At 38.5% G+C, this 27,484-nt stretch overlaps 1 protein-coding gene across 2 annotated transcripts in view; it reads left to right on the forward strand.

The window, feature by feature from the left end:
- Positions 1-27,484, forward strand: part of LOC127972581 (IQ motif and SEC7 domain-containing protein 3-like) — a 146,697-nt gene that overhangs the window by 50,097 nt on the left and 69,116 nt on the right. For both annotated transcript variants that reach the window (XM_052576209.1, XM_052576215.1), the window contains exons 5-9: positions 1,993-2,159; positions 5,166-5,305; positions 19,522-19,647; positions 20,886-20,985; positions 25,323-25,484. In XM_052576209.1, the coding sequence (XP_052432169.1) occupies positions 1,993-2,159; positions 5,166-5,305; positions 19,522-19,647; positions 20,886-20,985; positions 25,323-25,484 (695 nt within the window). The remainder of the gene's footprint in view (positions 1-1,992; positions 2,160-5,165; positions 5,306-19,521; positions 19,648-20,885; positions 20,986-25,322; positions 25,485-27,484) is intronic.

A 27,484-nucleotide genomic window follows, 5' to 3' on the forward strand; every position in this document is an offset into this window, starting at 1 on the left:
TATATATATATATATATATATATATATATATATATATATATATATATATATATATAAAACCTGACTGTGCGTTCTGTACTAGACTAACTGAGACTTGTCATGGCACTTATATACTGTTGTTGTTCTGTTGTTTACCTGACTGCTTCTATTGTTCTCATTTGTAAGTCACTTATGAATAATAAAAGCATCTGCTAAATGATTAAATGTAAATGTAAACCTCTGGTTATTGTCTCACTATATTCAAGTTGTTATGTAATTAGATTAATTATAGGGGGCTAGATAAAACATGATTGGAATATCATATTTCACAGTGCTAGCCATAACCTCTGATTATTGTTTGAGCTTTAACTCAGTTGTTACATAGGTGACTGTAGGGGGCTAAACAGAACCACTGTTTAAAGAATGACAAGCATGAGGTGGTCTATTAACTAGTTAGTCATAACCAGTGGTGGAAAGAGTACTGAAAATTTGTACTTAAGTACAAGTACTGTTACACTGATGAAAAAATACTCAATTACAAGTAAAAGTACTTCTGTCATAACAGTACTTAAGTAAAAGTAAAAAAATACTTGAACAAAACCCACTTTTATCTTATTGACAAAAAAAGTGTGTTAATTAGTGGTCATGAAACAGGGATTTCTAACTTCAATATCTGGTTGGATAGGAGTGGTTAAAGGGTTAGTTCACCCAAATAGCAAAATTATGTCATTAATAATTTACCCTATGTTGTTCCAAACCCGTAAGACCTCAGTTTATCTTTGGAACAAAGTTTAAGATATTTTAGATTTAGTCCGAGAGCTCTCAGTCCCTCCATTGAAGCTGTGTGAATGGTATACTGCCCATGTCCAGAAAGGAAAGAAAAACATTATCAAAGTAGTCCATGTGACATCAGAGGGCCAGCCCAAATCGAACTGAATCGTTTTAAATGGTTCGTGTCTCCAATACACATTAATCCAAATGAATTAAGCTGTTAACTTTTGATAAGCTGTTAACTGTTGACTGAACTTCTGTGAAGAGAGAACTGAAGATGAACACCGAGCTGAGCCAGATAATGAACAATAGACTGACTCGTTCACAGAACCTTCTGACTCCAAAGGAGGAGGTGGTGGGCGAGTTGTGACATGCGGCGGGAGCAAAGATCACCTTATCGGTTGATGTACGCAACGGTCGCTGTGTTGTCCATTTGGACCAGTGTATGCTTGCCTTGTAAGTGACCTTTGAGACGGTTCAAGGCAAGGTGCACTGCTAAAAACTCTAGGCAATAGATGTACATAATTCATAAATGAAAACTGTTAGCAGTTAGAAGAATCAAGAATAATACAGAGTTAATAAGAATTATTTCTAAATGCTGGACCTGTTCTCATTTCGCTCTGCATATTGAACCTGAAAGGTTTTTTTTTTTTTTTTTTTTTTTTTACCAAGAATCGAATGAAATTAGCCTAAGACGTTTTGAAATTAACTCTAATGGTTAATTTTCTAATGGTTTTTAAGGATGTTACAATGTTATATTATATTATTATTGTTGTTTTATGTCTTCCTTTCCTCTCCATTAGCAAACCAACATTTTACAATTACATTCAGTTTGCAATCCGTCCCTTTGTGCCACCTGGCAGTAGTTTTGCGAATGATTTTAAGACGCCACTGACTTGCAGTTAACACTGGTACACGCGGAAGTATTACCCATTCTGGTTGTCTACCTACTGTATCTTAATAAAACCTTGACTGTTATGACTTTTACATTTTTTTTAGCAGTACTTATCAGGTAATAGTGACATTTTTAAATGAATGAAAGAAAGAAAGAAAGAAAGAAAGAAAGAAAGAATGAATGAATAGCATACAATACTTTTAATAAGCTGGTTTTAAAAAAAGTACCATTTCATTTACAATTGATTCATGACTATGAAAGATAAGTAATAGATTATTCTATTTATGAAAATGTGCTAAATAAATATAGGTGTTCTATGTCTCTTTTTTGTATACTGTATTTCTCAGCCAGCGTTACTGTATGTGTAACCCAGATGTGGTGCAGCAGTTCCACAATCCAGATACAATCTTCATCCTTGCGTTTGCCATCATCCTCCTCAACACAGACATGTACAGTCCCAACATCAAACCTGACCGGAAGATGATGCTGGAAGACTTCATCCGCAACCTAAGAGGTGAGACAGAAAAAAATAGAATAGAAAAATGCTTAAGGGGAGAATTAATTTATCAAGGGACAACTAAACACACGTTCCTAACTTCCTTCACAAGTTTTTTTTTTTTCATGCTTTGCTGTTGTCGAATGTTATGACAAAACAGTATTGAAGCATTAACAAAACTAGCACTATTCCTTTGCTGTCTTTCCTTCAGTAAATTCAGGAACATTTCACTTTACTGAGTGGGGGAAACCTCATTAAGCATCAATGCATAATGCTTTTCAAAGCACCCTAAAGCACATTCATCTAATGAAAACTGCCAGTGACATCAGCACACTATTTTTCTCACAGTGTAAACTTTCATTTTCATCACTCTGTGACACAGAAACTCTCTGTACATTAGCAGATCTTACTGTGGATCCCTGCATTGCTGTACTGTTTGTCTCTAAACTCATACAATTGTAACTTGTTTCCTGTAAAAATGATCAGAGACCGGAGGAATCCAAAGAAACATAAACCAAATAGTATTACAGTAACACTTTATAGTATGGTTCAGTTTGTTGACATAATTAGATAACCACATTACTTTAAAATAAACTAATATATCTCTTATTGTTGGTTAATGCACATAAAAATAACATTACCTGATAGGCCTTAACCTGTTAGCCAGCACCAGAACGCGGGCGTCCTGAATGCCCCTAAACTCGCATGTGTCAGTGTTTACGAAAAGATTATTTAATTTTAATCTGGACAAACTATGTTTCATTATAAAGATCTAAGCCTCAAGCATCGACTACAGATCACTGTTTTTCAATGGAAAGCTCATAAAGACGGTATTTGCTACATTTGTGTAAGCATTACACATAAATATATGAACAATAGAAACACTGTACATACCAGATCCGTCTTAATAACAAGTCATAAACACATCCACAGCTGTAAATCACGGTTTAGTTAGAAAGGTAAGGGTCCACTGAATGACATCTCATGAAGCATGTTTAGTCCAATGAAGCAACAATGTTGTAATATGGGTCATAATTCCTTTTTTTACATTTCAGTTCTTCAGCAACAGAACTGTTTGTGTCTGTTATGGAATAACTCACAGTCAGAAACTGCGTCTTCGTAGTAAAAAAACTTGATGGTTTTCCAGCGTACAGTGTCACAAACAGTATGAGACGATCCAACGGAAAAAATGAATGAATAAAAGATGAGCGAAGGATAGTATATTTGAATTTTGGCTCTCTCTCTCCTGAGGGCTCCTGACGCGCTCTGACACGTTCTGACGCGCTCTGACGCACCTGTCAGCTGATGGAGGAGGAACTTACAGCGATAGCTTTTTTCTTTCTTTGTTTTATTTTTCAACAGTTTTTATTAGTGGTGGGCCGTTATCGGCGTTAAAATGCTGCGTTAACGTGAGACTCTTGTCGGGCGATAAAAAAATTATCGCCGTTAATCAATTCTCAAATTTGGGTTGGGAGAGAGAGCCGAGAGAGAGAGAGCCGAGTATCACGGACATCGACACTGAACCAAGCTCTTTTCTTGCGAAGTTCTCCTCAAAGTCCCTCTTGCACCTGAACGAACAAATACAAATCGCAGTTTGAACAAACAAAAAGATGTGAAAGAGCCCAATTCAGTATCACGGTGTTCTGGTGTTCAGAGCTCACGCAGAGAAAGGCGTCTCAAAACACTTGAACACTGAATTTGCTTATTTTTGCCCTTGTGCTGACAAATATATACAAAATATGTCAAAATATCCACCTTGGAAATTATAGTCGAAAAAAACTGTCAGTTATTTCTTAAGTGAAAGTAAACAGTTGATGCGCGCCTAATTTGGCTACTAGCTGCTGTAATGTTAATCCAAGAAAATGAAAATGAAAATCATTCACTTCTCTTGACTGAATTACTTTGTAGTTTTAACAGTGAAACCAAAAAATATTCAGACACCAGATAAAATTTTTGATATATATAGCAAAACTGTAATAATGTGAGAAATGAGGTGTGATTTTATATTTAATTTTTACGTAGAAGACTATTCAGTGCTATTTTACATTTAATTGTTTAGTTTCTGTACCTTGACACCTACAAACATGAAAAAAACTTAAACACTGTGTAAATAGCACAAATAAATAAAAATAAACAAATATACAAATTAAACAATTACAAACAGGGCCCAATGGTACAACCTTCACCAGGTCCCTGCTGCCCCAGCTACGGCCCTGCTCACGCCTGTTTCAACATATACTCCGTCTGCAGTGCGAATGCAGTCCGTGTGCGTTACATACGTGGTGCAGCACGGACTCGATGTGCTTTCACACAGGACGCGTTTCCAGTTTGCTACTCGGTAGGTAAACGATCGCTGCACTGCTGCTGACACAACGCTCCTGGAACACAACTGGAATCCATTAACATGGGTGCGTAAAAAAATATGCAATGCATACGCACTGCAGATGGAGTATGTGTGAAACAGGCGTAAGGCTGTTTGCACCTTGTGCAATGTAGAATTAGTTTACAGCTTTTTCAAGCACTTTGTGATGCATTTTGGAAACAGGAGATGAGCCCCTTTTCTAATGCACCACCTAGCTTGATAAACCCCTTTTTAAAGACTTACTGTTTGTAAATTTTATTTGGCTAACACGCATATTCGGAATGCCTTCGGCAGAATTCGAATGAGCCATTTTAATCTAGATTAATTTCAAGATCATAGTGAGATTGATCTAGATTAAAAAAATAATTTATGCCCACCACTTGTTTTTATATATGTGAGAGTGTGTTTTATGTTGAATGTGAATGTATTTGCATGATTACCATCTGTTTGATTGCAAATCAGCCCAAATCAACTTGCATTACTGTATGATCACAGCTTTCAAAGTGAATGTGTCTATATAAATAGAGAAGTGGATTATTTACTTTATGGCGCAGTTGTGTTATTACCATCTGTATAACTGGCCATCAGCACATCAACACTTATTTGCATCGTAATTTACCGTGAATATATATCCAACACTTTTGATGTGTGTTTTTATTTAGGGGTTGACGATGGTGCAGATATTCCACGGGACATGGTAATGGGAATATATGAGCGTATTCAGCTGAGGGAATTACTATCAAATGAAGACCATGTCACTTATGTCACCAAGGTGGAGCAAAGCATTGTGGGAATGAAAACGGTGAGTTAAACAGTTTGGGGTTTACATTACAGCTAATGTCCATGTCATACTGCATCCAAATATATTCTATATAACTCGTAACTATCACATTATGCTAAACTGAGATGTGCAGTTATTTCTCCGTCATAGCAGATTTTTTTTTATGTAATACCCATACAGTATATCAAATAAAGATAATTAAAATATGATTATACTGTATCATTATAACACAGGTGTTCTGCTTTTTCACCTCTACCATCTCTAAATGCTTCATGCATGGAGTAGCATAATATAATAATTCATTGGGCTGTTGTGATTCATTGCAGCTCATGCCTGTAGCATTGCTGCCATTCCTCATTATTGCAACAGAAGAACAGCAGCACTGAATAACCTCCATTTTTTCATTCATTATCTTACTTCAGATTTAGCCCTTACTGTTACATTTCCCTCCCACATTGCAATATGAATTACTATTTTTTTTTTATTATTATTATATATTATCTATTATTATTTTTATTTTATTTTTGTCAGAAAAAGCTGTTTACTTGAGGTTTAAAAGTATGTATAAAGATTTTAGTGCTTTTCTCTATATTTCAGATTCAGATTTCAGAGCGATTTTCTTCTAAAACGTGTTAGACTTATGTTTAAAATACACATTTCTAGACACTTTTTTCCTATTTGTTATGAAAAATTAATTTAATTCAATATATGTTATCTGATTGATATTATATGATCGAATCTATTATGATGTCTTGAACAGTTTTGTCCCTCAAGTAAATGTATCTTTTGTTTCAATTATTTATTTATTTATTTTGTAGACTCCTTAACTGCTGTAGCTAATAATACTGGTCTTGTAGCCCATAAGCACTTTATGACTAAAGTTTGATAAATATGCTTGAGGATAGAGTGGAGTACCCCTTTGAACCCACAGTCCTGGGCGGTATGAAGCACAGAAGGGACATCTCAAATGATCCTTCTCCTGTTGCCTACCGCCCTTTGTCCTTATTATTTGTTTTATGTGGGTGGAGGCTGCGCTGGAGCTCCCAGCTTCCCCCTCATGTCAGAGAGCCTTGTCTCGCCTTTACCGGGTCAACCTTAATGATCTTTCCACCGGTTCACCTATGGAAACCTTGTTACGACTTTTACTTCTGCCTAATAGTCAGCTTTCCACCAGGGCCCCTGAATAAACCATCCAAGCGGTAGTGGTGATAGGCGGTGTGTACAAAGGGCAGGGACTTAATCAATACAAGCTTATAACCCTTGTTTACTGGGAATTCCTTGTTAATGGGAAATAGTTTCAATCCCTAATCCCAATCACGGCGCAGGGTAGACACACTTCATGGGCATCCAAGGGGCACCGAGAGGCAGGGTATGGGGCAGGCCCACTCCCAAGAGCCAACTACAATCTTCAGCAACTTTAACCCTCTGGAGTCTAAGGGTATTTTTGGGGTCTAGAGAAGTTCCTCTTCAGGAACTCGAGTTGCATCAAACAATGCTTTGGGGAATGCGTTTAGCGTTAGCGACTCTGAATATCATATCCAATCTGTCTTATAGAAGAGCATGACTTCACGGGTGGGTTGACGTAAGCGACCAGGAACCTATAAAGGCACGAGCCGCGCAGCTAGCTTCAGCTTCGCATATTTCAGCAAGCACTCTGTGTTTGGCATGTCATTCTGTCTTGTCAGTCTTATTTATTGTTGTTTGTCACTATTAGCTCCTCAAAAAGTAAGCTATAGTCAAAGAGCAAAGCTAAGACAAGACATCTGAAAGGCGAATCCAGATCGCGTTCATCACGAGTGGGAATACACGGTCTGTGCGCAGTCTGCCTGGGATCGAGGCACGCTGTTTCGGCTCTTGAGGGAGGCGACTGCCTGCACTGGTACAAGCCACTGTGGATGCTTCGATCCCGGAGGCGCGTCCATATCTCCTACCTCACCAGATCTGTAGAAGCCCAAAAGTGTTGCGGTCCTTCCCACCGAGTGACGGCCGTGATGTAACGCCTTTTTTTCTCAGAGGAGATTGAAATGGAGGGTGTCGATGAGCTGCAGTTGCACAAACATAAGCTGCATAAACATCAGTTGCACAGACAAACAGTTACACAAGCATCAGTTTCACAAGCATATTATGCCTAACTGTATAACGAACAGCATTAATGAGGAGCGCAGCTCACGCAGTCAGCTCTCGGAAAACAAAAAATAAGGGGGCTGACTGTGCTTCTCGTATATCTAAGGACAGGGCGTTTACTCGTCTGATTGTTTGTTTGCATTAAATTCTGAGGAATATAATGACATTTATCTCACTCTGAGAAATTATATATACTGGAGAAGCTGCTGGGCAGGAGCAGCCCTCTCAGTCTATAGTCAGAGCATTGCAGACCGCGCTCCCCCTGCGTTGGGACTGGAGGCTGAAGCAACGTTCTGAACCAGGGTTTTCCCAGCCTAAGGTGGATCTGAGGTCCGTACTTCAGGCTGTGAGGCCCTTGGTTAAGAAGTCCTGACACGTTTCGATCACAACTGCAGAGGGCGGTCCATACTGGGGTAGAGCGGCGTACACCGCATTACACGGTGCCCATCTCGCCTCAGCGACCTCTGGGGGATGATCTGTCAATGCTGCCAGTGTTCCAGGGCGCAGCGGTCCTCAGTGAGCATCGTTCTCAGTATTTTCCGCCCGTGCGCGTAGCGGGGCTGCGACGCTCGCCGCCCTTGTGGGGGCCTCTTACTCCAGAGGTCAGTCTCGAGAGACTGATTCCCTTAGTAGATTATTTAGCATCGTGGAAACTACTGCCAAATGTATCTCAATGGGTCCTGCACACAGTAGAAAAAGCTACTGTATTCAGTTCGGCTCTGCACCGCTGATATTCAACTGGGTCATTCCGACGATAGTCGGCCCCAGGCAGGGTCTGGTTATGGAACAGGAAGTGAAAACCCTATTAGAGAAGGAGGCCATCGAGGTGGTCCCTCCTCGAGACAGGGAGTCCGGGTTCTAGAGCCGTTATTTCACAGTTCCAAAGAAGGATGGGGGGTTGCGTCCGATTATAGACTTGAGGGTCTTAAATCAATCAGTTATGATATTGAAGTTCAAAATGCTCACGGTCAAGCATGTTGTAGGTCAGATCAGGTTTGAGGACTGGTCTGTCACAATAGATCGCAAAGATGCATACTTCCACATATCCATCCTTCCACAACACAGGAAGTTTCTGAGGTTCACTTTCGGGGGCGAAGCCTACCAATATTGAGTACTTCACCTCCGGCCTTGCACTCTCACCCCGCACGTTCACAAAATTTGTAGACGCAGCTCTGGTTCCCCTGCGCATGCAGGGCATCCGCATTCTCAACTATTGGTTGATTTTAGCTCAGTCAGAGTAGGTTTGCGGCTCGCCATTGAGATGTCGTTCTCGCACATATGGGGGAGCTGGGTCTGAGACTGAACGCCAAGAAGAGTGTATTTCTCCAGTTCAGAGAACCACCTATCTAGGCATAGTATGGGATTTAACCGCTATGCAGGCACGATTGTCCCTTGCTCGTATCGAGTCGATCCTCATCTCAGTGGAGAGAGTCAAAGAAGGCTAGTCACTCACTGTCAAACAATTTCAGAGTTTGTTGGGTCTGATGGCAGCTGCGTCCAACGTGATACCTCTTGGCCTGCTGTACATGAGACCCCTACAGTGGTGGCTCAAGACCAAGGGATTTTCCCTGAGGGGAAATCCACTTCGAACTATCAAGGTCACGCGGCGCAGCCTCCGTGCCTACCATGTGGAAGACATGTGGAAGAAACCTTGGTTCTTGAATCAGGGCTGGGTGCTGGGAGCTCCTTGTCGCCGTGTGTAACGATATAGATCTCCATACTCATCGGGAAGAAGGAGGAGGGAACCGGCGCACAATCAATACATTTTAATAATTGAAAAATAAATACAAAACAGCGCACCAGCCCCTCACGGACGACTGGTGCGCACAAAATAAAAAGCAAAACATAAAATAATGTCCCAGGCCTGGTCCTCTCTCGTCCTTCACTAGAGTCGCTCCAGTTTTATATCCTTCCATCTCCTACGTGGGACTCCATAACGGCGGTGGGGCGCAGGTGCAGCTCATCTTCAATCACTACACCTGGCCTCACTCCTCGTTCCCACGCCACTCGGCCCCGCCCCACTCGCCACACCGTGTAATACTAGCGACGGAGGCCAGGCTCTCGGCAGGGTTGACCCACTCCACGTTGTAGGTTTACGTGGCGGCCATTGCGGCTTACCATGCCCTTCTCGATGGCCAGTCTTTGGGAAGACACCCTTTAGTTCCTCCAGTACGGTCCCGTATTCCCCTGTGGGACTTGGTTGTGGTGTTAGAGGCAATGTGCAAGCCCCCGTTTGAACCTATTCAAGATATTTCAGAGATACATCTGACGCTTAAAACCGCCTTTCTGTTGGCTATTACCTCTCTGAGGAGTAGGAAATCTGCAGGCCCTTTCAGTGGCCCTTACTTATCTTGATTTTGCACCTGGCATGACCAAAGCGTTCATATACCCTCGAGCGGGATATGTTCCTAAGGTTCCCTCTGTCACACCACGACCTGTAGTGCTGCAGGCCTTCTGTCCTCCTCCCTTTCGGGAGCCCGACTAAGCGAAACTGAGCTGTATGTGTCCAGCTCGAGCGTTGGATGCATATGTCCACAGAGCTGCCCTGTGGAGAAAAACAGACCAATTGCTTGTATGCTGCGGTCCCCCAAGAGGGGTTTTCCTGCTTTTAAGCAGACTATTAGTCGTTGGATAGTCGAGGGTATCAAGGCCACCTATGAGTCCTCTGGTCGTCCCCCGCTGTCAGGAGCCAAGGCTCACTCTACTCGGGGTATGGAGGCCTCCAAGGCCTTTCATCTGCAATGCTGCGGGGTGGTCGACGCCTTCTACTTTTATAAGATTATATGGCTTAGACATGCCAGGCACTTCAGTCCTCTCGTCCTAAGCTGTGCTCTTCGGATACAGACTAGGCAGGGGTTTGGTAGTCTGGCAGCGTTGGTACTCTTTCCCCAAAGCGTTGTTTGACGCAGCTCGAGTTCCTGAAGAGGAACGTCTCTAGGTTACGTATGTAACCCTAGTTCCTCGAGGGAACGAGACACTGCATCTCAAGGCCATACCCCCGGCACCCCTGCCGCCGCTTGCTGGTACTCGAAGCTGCAGCCAGCTGCGCGGCTCGTGCCTTTATAGATTCCTGGTCGCTTACGTCACCCCGCCCGTGACGTCACGCTCTTCTATAAGACAGATTGGATATGATATTCAGAGTCGCTCACGCTAAACGCGTTCCCCAAAGCGTTGTTTGATGCAGCTACTCGTTCCCTTGAGGAACTAGGGTTACATACGTAACCTAGAGACGTTTTGTCATGACCTGAAATGTGTGCTTTTTTCAGTTTCTTATAAATATCTAAATGGCTAAATCTAATCTCACTGTAATCAGCACAAACTGGGCTATAATAATATGTGAGCAGCATGTATGTACATTATTGTGTTTTTGAGAAAAAATTTTTATGCGTGGTTAATGAAAAACTAAACATGTTAAAACACTTGAACAAGGCAATAAAACACATACAGAACATTGGTTCCTGGGGCCTTTGAGAACTGGAGCTTGTAGCCTAGAATTTTTATTTCTAAATTATATGAACATCATCTTGTTTACTCACTTACAGAAAACAATATATTGATTTCAATTTTCTAAGACACTTTTTGTTGGTAAAAGTCACATGTGAGTAGGTGTCACCTATCATGAATATCATTGTGATTTACACCTGAGAAAACAAGGACCACATAATGAGCTGCATAATGAGCCTTTCAGTCAGCTGTGTGACCGAGAGGGAGGAGTTACAAGGAAGAATGTGAGGACAAAATAAATGTATATAATTTTATGTTTGCAGTTTATTTAGAATATATTTAATTATCTCACAGCATAATTTAATATCCAATTTAATATGGCATCATTACTCCAGTCACACAATCCTTCAGAAATCCTTTTAACAATCATCTTTTCTACAAAAAAACATTTATTGGTATTATTATTATCATTATTAATAAATTATTAAATTATTATAAATGAGTAATGTTGAAAAGAGCTGAGAATATTTTTTAGGGGGAATAAATTGAAAGAACAGCATTGTTTTTACATTTGTTACAAATATCTATTTGTTACATTTATGTCATTTACATCAAGCTTTTGAATTGTATAGTATTGTATATTGTTGTTGAAACTTCATAATGTTTCACTTGATTATACATTTAGTCAGGAATTATAGTTTGGAAAAAGTCTTTGGAAAAAGTCTAAATAGTAAAATGTTTACACGTTATGTGAAAACTAGTACAAGTATATGAATAAATAAAAAAGAGACTTACTCATGTTTATGATCTCTGCTGAATAAAGTGCTTCATTCTTTTTTTTCTGAGGAAATCCATTTCTCAAATCCTCAACCACATCACATCTTTTTGGGGTGATTAAGTCTTATTCCTCTCATTGCGAAGCAAACAGTAAAATAAAAAAAACTTGAAGAACAGTCTGGCTGCTTATTTTTCTGTGTGGGCGTATTCAAGCCGCACACTTCAGTTTGAATCTGAATAGCGCGTTCAGCGCGGGGGCGTGGTCACATTAGATATAATGAAGGGAGACGTGAAAAACGTTGCGTTGTTTTCATATGGATAACTTTATAACAGAATATCTGTTTGGTGGCACTTTTTTAGTTTAAAAGTAGACGTCAAGCTTTCTATAGATATCTCTCTCATGTCTTTTCGTTGACTATTCAATGAGTTACAGTTCATTTTAATGACCTGTTTGTACATGAAGATCAGCGCAGACAAAGGCTGCAGACAGCACACCTTGTTTGTTATCTTTATTTTATAAGTGCACAAAGTTTTGTTGTTATCATGACTGTATCCAAAAAAAAGTAGACCCTTTACAGATTCGATTGATGTATTGCTCTTACCTGTACGATTAAAACTGAAAGTGTAATTTAAGTTCTTTTCGGGGTTATCAGGAGAAAATGACCCATAATCGACTCCAGAGGGTTAATGCGCATATTCCAAGTCTTTTTCTTTGTTTAATTATAGCACCACATACTGGTCTGGCATGTATACTACATGGATTTGTGTTGGTTTTGTGGTTTCATGTGGATGCAGATATTTCTTGAGATGAGGAAAAAGATCAGATAGGGAAAGCTCTGGCTTCATGTGGACGTAGTGTAAAGCACTGAACATCATCAGTAAAACTCAGCATATTTAACTAGCATGGCATTGAGTGTGTTTTCACATTTTTTTTAATGTATTGATAAATCATGCAAAATCATCCTGCTCAAAGCCCATAACTCTCATTTGCTCATTGCAATTTGATTCTCAATCTGTGTTATTACTTTTTTGTGTTCCACATTTGTAACTGTCAAAAGAAAAATTGAGAAAGTAGCAACATAATTAATTAATTAATTAAGTGAGTGAGTGAAGTGACATTCAGCCAAGTATGGTGACCCATACTCAGAATTTGTGCTCTGCATTTAACCCATCCGAAATGCACACACACAGAGCAGTGAACACACACACACACACTGTGAGCACACACCCGGAGCAGTGGGCAGCCATTTATGCTGCGGCGCCCGGGGAGCAGTTGGGGGTTCGATGCCTTGCTCAAGGGCACCTAAGTCGTGGTATTGAAGGTGGAGAGAGAACTGTACATGCACTCCCCCCACCCACAATTCCGTCCGGCCTGAGACTAGAACCCACAACCCTTCGATTGGGAGTCCAACCCTCTAACCATTAGGCCACGACTTCCCCACAAAATTAATTAATAGTGTAGCTCCTGTTTATCATTGTTTTTAAGTTATTGGACTTATGGTACATTTACGTTTTTCAGTATATATTCAGTATATAATGAAAAATGTTTACTCGAAACCATTTTAATAGATGTTTTATTTCTGGCAAACATATTTATGTACAATATAAGCAAATCAATGAATAATTATAGGTCTTCTGTTGCTAGTCAACATTGCTCAAGGTTCTGTTACTAGAGATGTTCTCTATTTGCTGCAATGCAGACTTTTTCTAGTGCTTAGCAACTTAGCGATCATAGAAATCAAGGACTTTGATTTAGTAAAACCATTTCACATTAACCACATTAAACATTCACTCTCTCATAGCCAGTATTCATGTTTATTCACCTTGGACTGAAAAGCAAACAGCTTTGAAAGACATGAATTTGAAAGTTATCCAAAACAAAAGCTGATTAAAATATAAATATTTATTTCCTAGACATGAAGGGATTATCAGAAGAATTTTGGTAGTATAGCTTGACAAGTCAGATTTTTTAGAATAGATAGTACATAGATCAAAATTCATCATTAAAGAAAAAGCGAATAAAGGTCAGGTAAAAATAACATTCATTCTTCTTAATAAACTCCAATCTCTCTGAATGGGAAACCTTTGCATTTTCAAAAAAACTTTCAGCTTACTTTTCAGTAAATTTAATAGTAAAAGTCTCCTTACACTTTCAATTAACTTTTCACTCTCATGTTCTCACAAGTGTGATTTCTGTATTGAATTGTTTGTAATAAACTTTTTATATGTAATAATTTTGCACTTCAGCTGGATTTTTTATAGTATTCTTACTTTTTCTGAGTTGCTAAGATGTTGCTGACACTCTCCGTTCTCTCTTTTCCCTTCACATCTCATTAATCACCTCTCTTTTCTTTTTCCAACCTCTGCCTGTTGGGCTTTTATGGTTTTGCTGCCATTGGGGTTTTCACAGAAGGGCAAATGTGGAGCATACCTGCTGATTCAGATACTAGCCAAGTTCCCATACAGTTTTTGTGCTGCTTTGTTATCAACAAAGAGAATAAGTGTAAAAAAAAACAAACAAAAAAAAAACAACTTTGCAAAAGCTGCTGTCTCGATCCAACTGACCTTTTACCAATAAGGTTGTATTGGTAATAAATTGTGTGTGTGTGTGTAATGATGCCAGCCCTAAAAAAATTGTCACATACGTTTAGTTGCATCACAAAAATTATACATAAATAAATAAATATGCCCTTGAGCTGAAACAATAGGCTATTCATAAACAGGTGCAGTTATACTATTATTCTTCTGATTAACTTTTATTAGACTGTGTTGAAAATAGGGATCCTCATTTAGTTTTTTTTTCTCCTAACTAACAACCCACACTCATTTCATGAGGCCTAATCATTTCACAATTATGAGGCCTAACTATTAACCAACAAGATTGTTTATATATAATATAATATAATAATATAATATATATAATATATAATATATAGCCACGTCATTGACCGATGCAAAATGGGATCTACCAAAGCACCATGGGTGCTGCCCCTTCCAGTGCTCTGTGCGAGTCGCCTGCGCCCCTATTAGGTGTAGGCCGGTGCTAGGAACAAGTAGTTCCAATCACTATTGTCAAAGTCCTACTTCACTGGGGGAGATTGGATAACACTGGGAAAACGTACCCGTTCCGTTTGGAACAGGGATGCTGTGGAAGCCCCATCCTTCCCGAAGGAGGTCTTCGGAGCAAATACACATAAAGCATCCGTTTAGGTGTATATGGAGAAATTTGAGGTGATTAAAAGCCTCTTGGGAAGGCAGAAGTCTGCTGGGGAAACACGGGCTCTAAGGCTATACCGTGGACTATACACATACGATTACCACATAGGTCTCAGTACGGAACTCAGCCTTCCATGGTTCTCACAGGTTTATCATGAAGGTGATGAATAATTATCATCATTATTATTATTATTAATGTTGAAAAAGCTGAAAATATTTTTCATTGTTTCAAATATATTTCAGCATTGTTTGTTACATTTGTTACAGTTATATTTATTTGTTACATTTATATTATTTACATCGAGCTTTTTAATGGTATAGTATTGTACATTGTTATTGAAACTTCATAATATTTCACTTCATTATACATTTAGTCAATAATTATAGTTTGGAAAAAAGTCTTTGGAAAAAGTCTAACTAGTAAAATGTTTACACGTTAAGTGAAAACTATTACAAGTATATAAATAAATAAAAAGAGACTTAATCATGTTTATAATCTCTGCTGAATAAAGTGATTCATTCTTTTTTTCTGAGGAAATCCATTTCTCAAATCCACAACCACATTGCATCTTTTTGGGGTGATGATGTTTTATTCCTCTCATCGCGAAGCAAACAGTAAAATAAAAAAAAAAAACTTGAAGAGACAAACTACTTTTTCTTCTGTGTGGGCGTCTTCAAGCCGCGTGCTTCAGTTTGAAACATTAGAATCTGAATAGAGCGTTCAGCTTGGGGGCATGGTCACATTAGATATAATGAAGAGATGTGAAAAACAGACATCGCGTTGTTTTCATATGGATTACTTTATCACAGAATATTTGTTTTAGGCGGCACTAGACATGTCAAGCTTTCTATAGATATCTCTCTGATGTCTCTTCGTTGAGTATTCATGGAGTTACAATTCATTTTAAAGACGTGTTTGTAAATGAAGGTCAGTGCAGACAGGGCAGGGCCTTGTACTGATATGCCCATCCTTCGAATGCGTTTCTGTGTCAACATCTTCAATGGTAGCAGGTGAAGGGCCCGATTCAAAACTCGCAGATCCAAGATTGGTCGTAACCCACCGCCTTTCTTGGGTACAATGAAGGAAGGGCTGTAAAACCCTGTCCTCATATCGGCTGGAGGGACCGGCTTTATCGCGTCCTTCGCCTTTAGGACTGCGATCTATTCCCGCAAAACAGGACATCAGACGCTGTCACTGTAGTGAAGCGGATACCACTGAACTTGGGGGGACACTGGGCGAACTTAATCGCATAGCCGAGGCTGAAGGTCCGTAGAAGCCAGCGAGACGGGCTGAATAGCACTGACCAGGCACTTAAAAACCATACAAGTGAGACAAGCGGAACCACAGCTGTACCCGCAGTTGGGGAGCGAGGTGGAACACAGGGACCCACCTCGGGTGCAGGGCTCACCTGGTTCCACGGGTTAGCAGAGGGTGCATGAGTAGGGTCTTTGCTGAGATTGTTGCTGAGATCGACATCCGTTCAGGGGGAGGCCCACTGGATACCATCTGTCGGCCACCAGAACGAGCCGCAGATCATGGCAGCGATCATGACCATCACCCGGTGCCAGGTAACGACCGCATCCAGAAACGCACTGGTGAAATGGCATCCTTATAAGGACAATCCGTCGTCTTTATAAATACGCACCTATGGAGCTCTTTTATAGTTAATTTGCTCTTAGGAAATGCTCTTTAAGTGCTGAGGCACACAGGGGATATGGCCGCTTACCACATGACAGGAGTAGTGCAGCCTGAAGTTTGCAACACACTCGAAACTGGAATGACCACCGCTGAAGCACCGTCTCGCCAACACATGAAGCTTCCGAGAGCGTGCTGAACCTTAGTTCACAGCAGACACAGTTGATACTAACGCTCGGCTCCGAAGCGAAAAGATTGTATACATAGCACCTGCTGCTTTCTTATACTCATGCTGTGATCAGCGGCAGCTGGATGCAATAATTGCATGCCAATGTGCATTGGCTCGTTTAGTTTACACTCAAAGTAGATTGTTCTATCAAAGCAATATCCCATTCTGCGTCAGTCACCGATGTGGCGTCGAGAGTGACCAACTGAAAGGGAACATGCACTATGAATGTTCATGAAATTTTCTGAAGTTGCTGTGTGCTGTCAGAGACAGTAATATATTGGATCACTGTTACACCACAATAAAGGATGCATATCACTCTGTTCCACGAGCAGCTTTGGGACGTTCTGATCACTGTCTGGTTCATCTTATACCGTCCTACAAGCAAAAACTTAAATCTGCTAAACCTGTAGTAAGGACTGTGAAGAGATGGACCAGCGAAACAGAGCAGGATTTACAATCTTGTTTTGACCTCACTGATTGGAGTGTTTTTAAAGCTGCTACCACCGATCTGGACGAACTCACAGAGACCGTAACATCCTATATTAGTTTCTGTGAGGATATATGCATTCCTACCAGGACTTATTTAACATTCAACAATGATAAGCCATGGTTTACAGTAAAACTCAGACATCTTCGTCAGGCCAAAGAGGATGCCTACAGAAATGGGGACAGGGTCTTGTACAATCAGGCCAGGAACACACTGAACAAAGAAATTAGAGCGGCTAAAAAGACCTACGCTAAAAAGTTTGAAGACCAGTTTACTTCCAACGACTCAACTTTAGTGTGGCGAGGTCTAAGAGCCATCACGAACTACACGACACCATCCCCTTGCACTGAGGCTAATCAACGACTTGCTAACGACCTGAATGAGTTTTATTGTAGATTTGAAACCCCCAACACCCATTCTGACAATCTCCCTACACATCCATTAACACCTCCTGCAATCCCACTCTCCATACCTCCTACTCTTCAAATCTGTGAAGATGATGTGCGCCAGGTCTTCAGAAAGAACAAAAGAAGAAAAGCACCAGGCCCAGATGGTGTTACACCAGCCTGTCTGAAAATCTGTGCTGACCAGCTGGCCCCCATCTTTTCACAGACCTTCAACAGATCCCTGGAGTTTTGTGAAGTGCCTTCCTGCTTCAAACACTCCACCATCATCCCCATCCCAAAGAAACCCAAGATTACAGAACTTAACGACTACAGACCTGTGGCTCTGTAGTCGTTTGAAAAACTGGTTCTGGCTTATCTGAAGGACATCACTAGACCCTTACTGGACCCCCTGCAGTTTGCTTACCGAGCAAACAGGTCCGTGGATGATGCAATCAACATGGGATTGCACTTCATCCTGCAACATCTGGACACAACAGGGACTTATGTGAGGATCCTATTTGTGGACTTTAGTTCGGCTTTCAATACCATCATCCCAACAGCCCTTCAGACCAAACTGACCCAGCTCTCTGTTCCTAGCTCTATCTGTCAGTGGATCACCAGCTTTCTGACAGATAGGCAACAGTTAGTGAGACTGGGTAATTTCACATCAACACTGGTGCCCCTCAGGGATGTGTTCTCTCCCCTCTGCTCTGCTCCCTGTACACCAACGACTGCACCTCTAAAGACCCTTCTGTCAAGCTCCTAAAGTTTGCAGACGTCACTACAGTCATCGGCCTCATCCAGGAAGGTGATGTGTCTGCTTACAGACAAGAGGTTTAGCAGCTGGCTGTCTGGTGCAGTCTTAACAACCTGGAGCTTAACACGCTCAAAACAGTGGAGATGATAGTGGACTTTAGGAGAAACCCCCCTGCACTTTCCCCACTCACCATCATGAACAGCACTGTGACTGCAGTGGAGTCATTCAGATTCCTGGGAACCACCATCTCTCAGGACCTGAAGTGGGACAATCACATTGACTCCATTGTTAAAAAGGCCCAGCAAAGGTTCTATTTCCTTTGCCAGCTGAGGAAGTTTAACTTGCCACAGGAGCTGCTGAAACAGTTCTACTCAGCCGTCATTGAGTCTGTTATCTGTACTTCAATAACTTCTGGTTTGGTTAAGCAATAAAATCAGACATCAGAAGACTACAGAGAACTGTTCGGACTGCTGAAAGGATTATTGGTGCTCCCTTGCCCACCCTTCAAGAACTGTATACATCCAGAGTGAGGAAAAGGGCTCAGAAAATCACTCTGGATCCCTCACATCCAAGTCACCCCATCTTTGAACTTTTGCCATCTGGCCGGCGTCTCAGAGTCGCAAACACCAGAACAGCAAGGCACAAGAACAGTTTCTTCCCCAGGCAATCTACCTCATGAACAGTTAAATGTTCCCCACTTATGCTTATAAACGTGCAATATCCTTATATTTATTTGTTAACCCTCCATCCTAGAACATTCCTGCATCTCACTCAAATCCTATTCCATTATCATTTAAAGCACAATTGTTTATACACTTATTTATTTGCCAATTTGCAAATCTCTCTTTTTTTTTTTTTTGTCTGTGTGTTGTTGTCTCTGTGTACTGGAAGCCTATGTCACTAAAACAAATTCCTTGTATGCGTAAGCATACTTTGCAAGAAAGCTCTTTCTGATTCTGATTCTGATTATTTTAAAATAGTGCTTCTCAATTAGGGGGCTGGGGAACACTTGGGGGCCAGTGAATCATGCCATTGTTAATTTATTATTTCAGCATTCTTTGAATACTGTGTTAGACAACCGTTTAAACCACTGTTTTAAATGTAATTTGATATAACAATTCAATAAATATCACTCAAGATGTAACTTTTAGAGAAGTAATTTTATGTGCGTCCACACTCAGGTTCTGTCAGTGCCTCACAGGAGACTAGTGTGCTGCAGTCGACTGTTTGAAGTGACTGAGATCAACAAACCCCAGAAGCATGCTGCTCACCAGAGGGAGGTCTTCCTCTTCAACGACCTACTTGTGGTAACTCCAAGTTTCATTATGTAGATTTTTTTTTCTTCTCTTTTATTTAAATTGACTGCTGTTAATGAAAGATGACTCCTTCCAATGTAATGGGGCATAAAATATCTCTCAATCATACACTAAACCAAGAAATTTATTGAAAAAATATCATATTATCGGACTGCCATACTATTCTTACATATATTACGCACAGAGAATATTTTCCATAAACAGATAATTATGCGTACAACTTGGTATTCTGTTTGCATGGTCTTTGAACTACAGCGTTGGTCCCCATTATGTGAAAGCAAATCTAATGTAGTCCTCTTTCCCACAACTGCTCGAATAATTTGCTCAAAGCCACAAAGTACAGCCCTTGAAATTAATAAAAGATTAAATGTCTTTTATAATTAATGGAGAGCATTAGGCTGACTGAAAGGTTATCACAGCAATTAAACTATCCTCATAATTGCAAGAGCTCATGTTAATCTGGCCATAAAAAGGGAAGGGAAAACCACAAAAAAATACATTTCCCAGTACAATTATTGGTGAAACTGGGTGAAATCATACTATTTCAAAAATACAAATGACATTTGCAAAATTAAACAGTTTTCACATTGTATATGAAATGGAAAACTGAGTAAAATAAAAGGAGACATTTAAAATCCAGATATCCAGTCAATATGTGGCAATTACATATTATTCAATTTTTTTGTGACAATATCAATTCTCATAACTGCTTTTCTAACTTCATTCAGAGAGTTTTTGGCTTGAATTGTGTTGCAATATGAGTTGGCTCAGTATTTATTCTTCATAAGTGTCTCCCACTTCCCATAAATTTGTGGCAGTTGTACTATTTTGAGTAAACCAGTAGGGAGTCTGGTAAGTAGACACTCAACACTACACCAATCTGTGTGGCCTTCTTTTTCTCACATATGCTCAAGCACTTACAATCTACCACTGACACATAGCAGGGTTATAGTAAGTGCCATTCAAAATTGAATTGAAAAGAATTAAAATTAAATTCCTGGATTTAATTTATTGTGACCAAAATGATGGATAATTGCAATTTAAACTAGCTTAGCAACATGCTATCATGAAAATCTCATAATTGTTTGAGCTGAGGAGTGATATTTGTGTGGCGTGCTGCTTATGCAGAGCATCCCAAATCATGTATAATATAATTATACTTAGTAAGCTGCCTTAGAAGTAACTTTGGTAGCAAGTATAATTTGCATTTTCATTTCTTTTCTTCACAGATTTTGAAATTGTGTCCAAAGAAGAAGAGTTCAGCTGCCTATACCTTTTGCAAGGCCTTGGGGCTACTGGGGATGCAGTTCCACCTGTTCGAAAATGAATGTAAGATCATTCATTTTTTAACTAGATATTCAATTCAATGCACCTTATAGCTAAACTTTATACTACTGGCAATGAAATATAAAATATACTGTGTGTGTACATATATATACTAGGGCTGTCATAAATAGCGCGTTAACGACGTTAATTAGTTGTTTGTTGTTAATTACGTCAAATTTTTTAACGCATTTCACGCATGCGCAGTGTGACAAATTATTCAGGTCAGGAAAGTCTCGTCGATCTCTGAATTCTCAAGATAGTAAAAAACAGCGGCGAGCGCCGCTACGAAAACACAGAAGAAGCTTAAGGTTTTACCCCATTTACTCTCAAATACATTCATGCCAAGCTCGATAAACAGAGACAACTTTGGTAGTTGATACGCTGGAGCTTCTTCCTGTTATAGCATCCTGTGTTTCACACTGTGCATGCGCAGAACGCCTGCATGCAATGCAGCAAAAATTACAACTGTTTGGAAAAGCATATGCATTTTTACTTGTTTTTACTGGCACTTGAAGCCTTCAGAACGTGAAAATATCGATCCTAAAGAATTGTGGCAGAGCAAATGAACACCTCCCAAAAACAAGATTGCCCAGAGTGCTGCTTATGTGATGGTGGCGCATGTTTGTGTTTCAGGTGTAATTGCAAATAGTGATTAATCCTGATTAATCCACTGAAAATTCTGATTAATTTGATTAAAAATGTTCATCATTTGACAGCCCTAATATATACACATACATATATATATATATATATATATATATATATATATATATATATATATATATATATATAAACATAGATTACTGATTTATAAAGATTTGTTTTCATGCAGTTTCTTGCACAATACTGTTATCACCTCAAAACCCTTCGATCATAGCTGAAAATTGCAACACATAACCATCTGCATGTGTATTGATGTTCACCTGACATTTCATTTCCGTTTTGATAAGTACATCAACCAGCATAATAAAACATTGCCAAAAAGTGGCAAGTGCATCGTTAACTAATTTGTTCCATTGAACTATGTTGGTAATGAAGGAACTTGCAACCATAGTTGCTTTTGGAAAATGCACCCCAGTAAAGTGAAATCAAACATTCGGATCACACCCTGTTGGCTGGTTGCAGTATAGGTTATAAACCCGTCCTCTCATTGTAAAGAATTTGGACATGAGCCAAATCTACAAAATCTAAATATATATAACCATATAAAGAAACCATCTCTCTTTATTTATTTATTTATTTATTTATTTATTCATTTATTTATTTTAATCGTTTTCCAAAGATGGTTTCTCATTGTACATAGTTGTTATCAGGCTAATATATTTTCAAGTTTTCCTTTTTCTAATAAATTTGCTTTTAGTTAGTTTACTTGATGTGGTTTGGCATCTTAATTGTGTGGTTGTGATTGAGGTTGCGGGAGTCTGGGTGGGACCTTGATTAAGTAGCTCCGTACATCTCACAAATCACTACTGCACAGATTCTGGCACCAAATGACATCATAAGTACAAGATGGCAGTGGCCATTTATGTGATGGCTTTATTTGGAAAGAAAGAGAGATATTTATCTGTTTCAGATAAAGACTAACACAATTGTAGCGCAACTCACTGAAGATTTCACTTTGAAAGTGTTGCAAGAAGCAACATAATATAATTTTGCACAAATTTGCCTGATGCACACTTTTCAGTGAATCTAAGAAATGTATTGTAAAATCCTGAAATATATAAGTATTTCTCATGGCATTTGGATTTGGGTTTGACTAAAACTATACACAGATACAGGCAAAATGGACTGCTAAAATAGTTTTTAACAATTATGTGCCTTTTAAAACACCCACTTCCCTGATTTCCCAGAATGCCACATAATAAATGCAGATGACAGGCACTTATTATTTTCCAATTAAAGTGACTACAAGTATTTCTCTTTTCCTTCCACTGTTTCACTTTCACTTTCTCTCTCTCTCTCTCTCACACACACACACACACACACACGCACGCACGCACGCACGCATGTTTGTTTTTGTGAAAAGTGGGGACATCCCATAGGCGTAATGGTTTTTATACTGTAGAAACTGTATATTCTATCGCCATTCACCAACCCTACCCCTAAACCTAACCCTCACAGGAAACTTTGTGCATTTTTACTTTCTCAAAAAACCTCATTCTGTATGATTTATAAGCGTTTTGAAAAATGGGGACATGGGTTATGTCCTCATAAGTCACCCTCTCCTTGCCTGTGTCATAACCATGTCATTATACAGAGTTGTGTCCTGATATGTCACAAAAACATGCCCACGCACCTACACACACACACACATTTATGGTAACTGGGATGTAATTAAAGGTCCCATGACATGGATTATTTCCTTTTCTTTAAATGTTTTTTAATGTTTCCTTAGGTGTATTTATATTGTTAGTATGATTTTTACATTCAAAATTTAGAAATAAATAGCATTTTTATGTCCTGACATTAGCCCTCTGGCTTGGATGCTCTGTTTGAAGGGGCGTGTCTGCTGTGAAACTCCGAGTAAACCACAACTCTTGTGATTGGCTGACATCTTTGCATTCGAAATGAATATTACATGTGAACCCCTCTCAAATATATATATATATATATAACAGCTCCGGAAAAAAGGGAGCGTTCTTTGATCGCTCTCTGTAGTTAAATCACAATTTAAATTACAGATTTGTTTCATGCTACTAAGAGAAACAACGTGAAGTTGATCGTTTAGTCACTGGCTTGATTCACTGATGCATAAACAGTATTAAACGATTTAGAAAGAAAGTCTGTGTGAACTTGAATGATTAGCTACACATCAGAAATCACAGATCACAGATCAGGCATTAATGAACACTGTTACTCACTGTTTGTGCCGGTGCTGTCGAATCCATATCATAAAAGTCTGTTTGAAACGCCTGTGCTGACATTGCGACTGAATTATATGTAAATATTTGGGCGGGCAAAGCAGAGAAAGGGGAGGTAACAATTCTCCTTGCAACATCACAACGAGGAGATTCAAGATCAGCCCGTTTGAGCTTCCATTTTCTCAAAGGCAGAGAAAGATAGAAAAATCTCAATTTACACCGATTCAAATTTCTAGAAACTTGGGGAGCATATACAGGCTAGGGGAACTCATATTAATGTTAAAAAAACCTCAGAAAGTGAAAATTTCATGTCATAGGACCTTTAAGTAAGAGGAAAGTATTATGGCTCATGCTTATATTTTGAACCACTGAAATCTGTAATAATTGACTGAACAGACTGGGCATAATAGAAGAGACACAAACATGTAAATCAGCAGATAACAGACATATTTTCAGCCACAATCATTACAATAAAATACTATAAATGATTGCTGAATGTCCAGTCACTCTAGTGATGGCATTTGTAAGGTTTATAAATGTAAATATTGCAAAAATATTAGAAACTGTGTTATAAAGTTCTTATGAATGCATTATAAAGGTATATCTCATCCTGGAACAATGTAAGAAGTTTCAAATGCAGTCTGAATATGTGTGATGTTTAACAAAACATCATACTAGCATATTTTATCAAATGACTGTTCCACTATCATCACTATTGGTCAGTAACAGCCACATAACAATTTAGGTAGTGTTTAAAGCTACAGTTGTAAGTAATACAGTCTTTCTAAACTCTTGCCAGTTTCATGATAATTTAAAATGTAAATTTAAATTATGATAATAACCAATAATAATTACCATCTGAAATGCCCTGAGTTGTTTGACCTGCCACCAAATTCTCCCAAAAATACTTCACATAAGTGGGTACATATGGTTTTTCGTGAGCCAAACAGTCATCCACAGTCCACTGCAAATTTATACTGAAATCCCAAATATGAGTCAAAGTCAATCAAGGACATGTTATTAAAAATATTATTATTATTATTATTATTATTATTATTATTATTATTATTATTATTATTTATCATTGAATATTATGATTTACTTTGAAAATTGTCACATTAAAGAATACTATAGATTGAGTTAATTTGGTATAACTATATCTGTATATTTATGTGATTTTTTATTTTTATTATTTATTTATTTATTTTGTATATAAAATGTTGATGACTATGATCATGATTAAGGAATAGTTAATACCTAAAAATGTTAAACTTTTCACTAACCCGCTTCTGTAATTTAAACATTCATAATGTATGTGGAATACAAAGGGATAATTTTTTTGTAGACATACACACAATTTATTTTCATCACACATTTCCTTAGTGACCGTTTCCAATAGTGGTTGGTTCAGTGAATAACAACCTAAACCCTTAATTTTTTGCTAATGCAATGTTTCTGTTTTGTCTCTTTTTGTTTCAGACTATCCTCATGCCATAACTATTTTGTCTCCGTGTTCGGGTTCTGATAAGAAGCAGGTGTTGAATTTCTGTGCTCAGAGTGCAGAGGACCTGCTCAAGTTCGTAGAGGACCTGAAGGAGTCCATCGCTGAGGTGTCAGAGATGGAACAGATACGTATTGAATGTGAGTGGGCTGTTCATGTGTATAAGAGGATACAGATGTATTAATTTTTCATGCGTAGCTTATCCTGCATTATTTATGTTACAGACATGTTTGATACCTCAAAACATGCAGATGGTTAAGAGGAGTCTGCTGTTACTTTTCTAAGCAAATGGTTTTCGTCTGACTGACAAAACCCTGTGCCATATATGTAGAGAACAGAATATCATAGATTTGTGGGTGGTTCTTTTGAGTTGAGCTAGTAAGCAATGAAGTGAAAGGATACTTTTTTATTTTTTATTTTTTTGCTTCATGATGTGAAACAGCAGTCATATCTTTGAATATTGGACAGTGTTTCAATGGTAATACTTGGTAATGCTGCCCATTTGCTGGGTAAACAGAAGTAACCCAGTTGTTGGCAGCCACAGTAAAACAGATGCAATTCTAAAATTATAAGTTACTTCTAGGTATTACAACACTGAAGTAATAAACTTAGTTGAAATTTAACTCAATGTACGAACTAAATATTAATTAAAGGATCCTTAAGAAAATTTATCAATATATCAACAAAAAGCTGAATTTAAACAGTTTTTTTTATGACTGATTACCACTAATTATTTAATTTCATTAATATTTAAGCATCATATTTCAGTGTAAATGCAATTATTAAATCTGGAACATCAACCAAAAGAAGATAAAACACAATGCACCGCTTTTCAACCCTACTTCTGTTTACAAATGTGAAGGCAGCTTATTGGACCAGTTATTTTCTGGGTTTAAAATCTGCTTTCTATTGTCATTTTGCAGTTTTGGCTGCTCTACTGTTTAATTACTCAGCATTTTTGCAAATATGGTGTGTGTGTGTGTGTTTGTCCTTTCACTGAGCTGTTCTATGATGTTCTATAATAAATAAAATGTTTCATTCGCACAGTGCTGTCAGGCTTTCAAACATCCTCTGAAGGAACTGAGAAGGAAAGATATGGAATAAGGAACAGAAAAAATAGTTTTCGTTTCCATGAGGGAGAAAGACAAACAAGAGACAGAAAGAGAAAGGGTTGAGTGCCAGTGGACATCAAATCATGCATACTGCTGAGGCATGTTGGTTTTCATTACATTCTGTGATAGAGAGGGAGCAAGGGTCCATTGGTATGTTCATCTTTGTCAGCAGTTCCGCTGGGAAAAGAGAGATAAGCACCTTTACTCTCTTTAAGGAATACAGATGTTGGTGATCTGAGAGCTGTCATCTACACAGCTACACATCTTTTATTTCGACATAAAGGGACTTCTCTTTACAATCCAAGCATGACTAAATGCCATTGTGCAATATGTCTGCACACATTTTGTGTCTTTGTCTTTATTTTAGCATTGCAAATAAAGGCAATCCTCATTTGGAGTTAATTTGTGTTGAATTGAAGCAGGTAATTTGATGTCCTGTTAAGGGGCTCTGGAGGGTTTGCTTTAGATTGATACTCTCAGTTTTACTCTTTTTAAATGACAGACATGTAGAAATAGTAAGCTGATGTTTCCAGTATAATACTTCAAGAATAAAAACATTCAATAGACGAAAATTGCCCAAAATAACATTACATTACATTATGGTATTTTTTTTTTGTTTGTTTTGTATTCAAATACTTATTTTTGATTGGATAATAATAACTATAATAACAATAATGCTTACAATTACACAAATTATGTTTTAACTAATCTTACTTTTTTTTTCTTAAATACTTTTTTATTTTTATTTTTGTAATTAACTTTTAAACCAACATAAAACTGTAATTGCAACAACTTGAGCAAATTGTATACATTTGGATACATTTTTATTTCATTATTTTGATACTGTTATTATTATTATTATTATTATTATTATCATTGAACATATTGTAAGTCATGAATCAACATGAAAACAACATTAAAATTAACACCTTCAAAAAGTTAAAGTGGTAGTAAGAATAAATACATTTTATTTATTTATTTATTTAAATTAATTTTACTGAAATTATGTTACTATGTTACATGCATAA

The sequence above is a fragment of the Carassius gibelio genome, chromosome A4, assembly GCF_023724105.1.
Source record: "Carassius gibelio isolate Cgi1373 ecotype wild population from Czech Republic chromosome A4, carGib1.2-hapl.c, whole genome shotgun sequence".
Lineage (NCBI taxonomy): Eukaryota > Metazoa > Chordata > Actinopteri > Cypriniformes > Cyprinidae > Carassius > Carassius gibelio.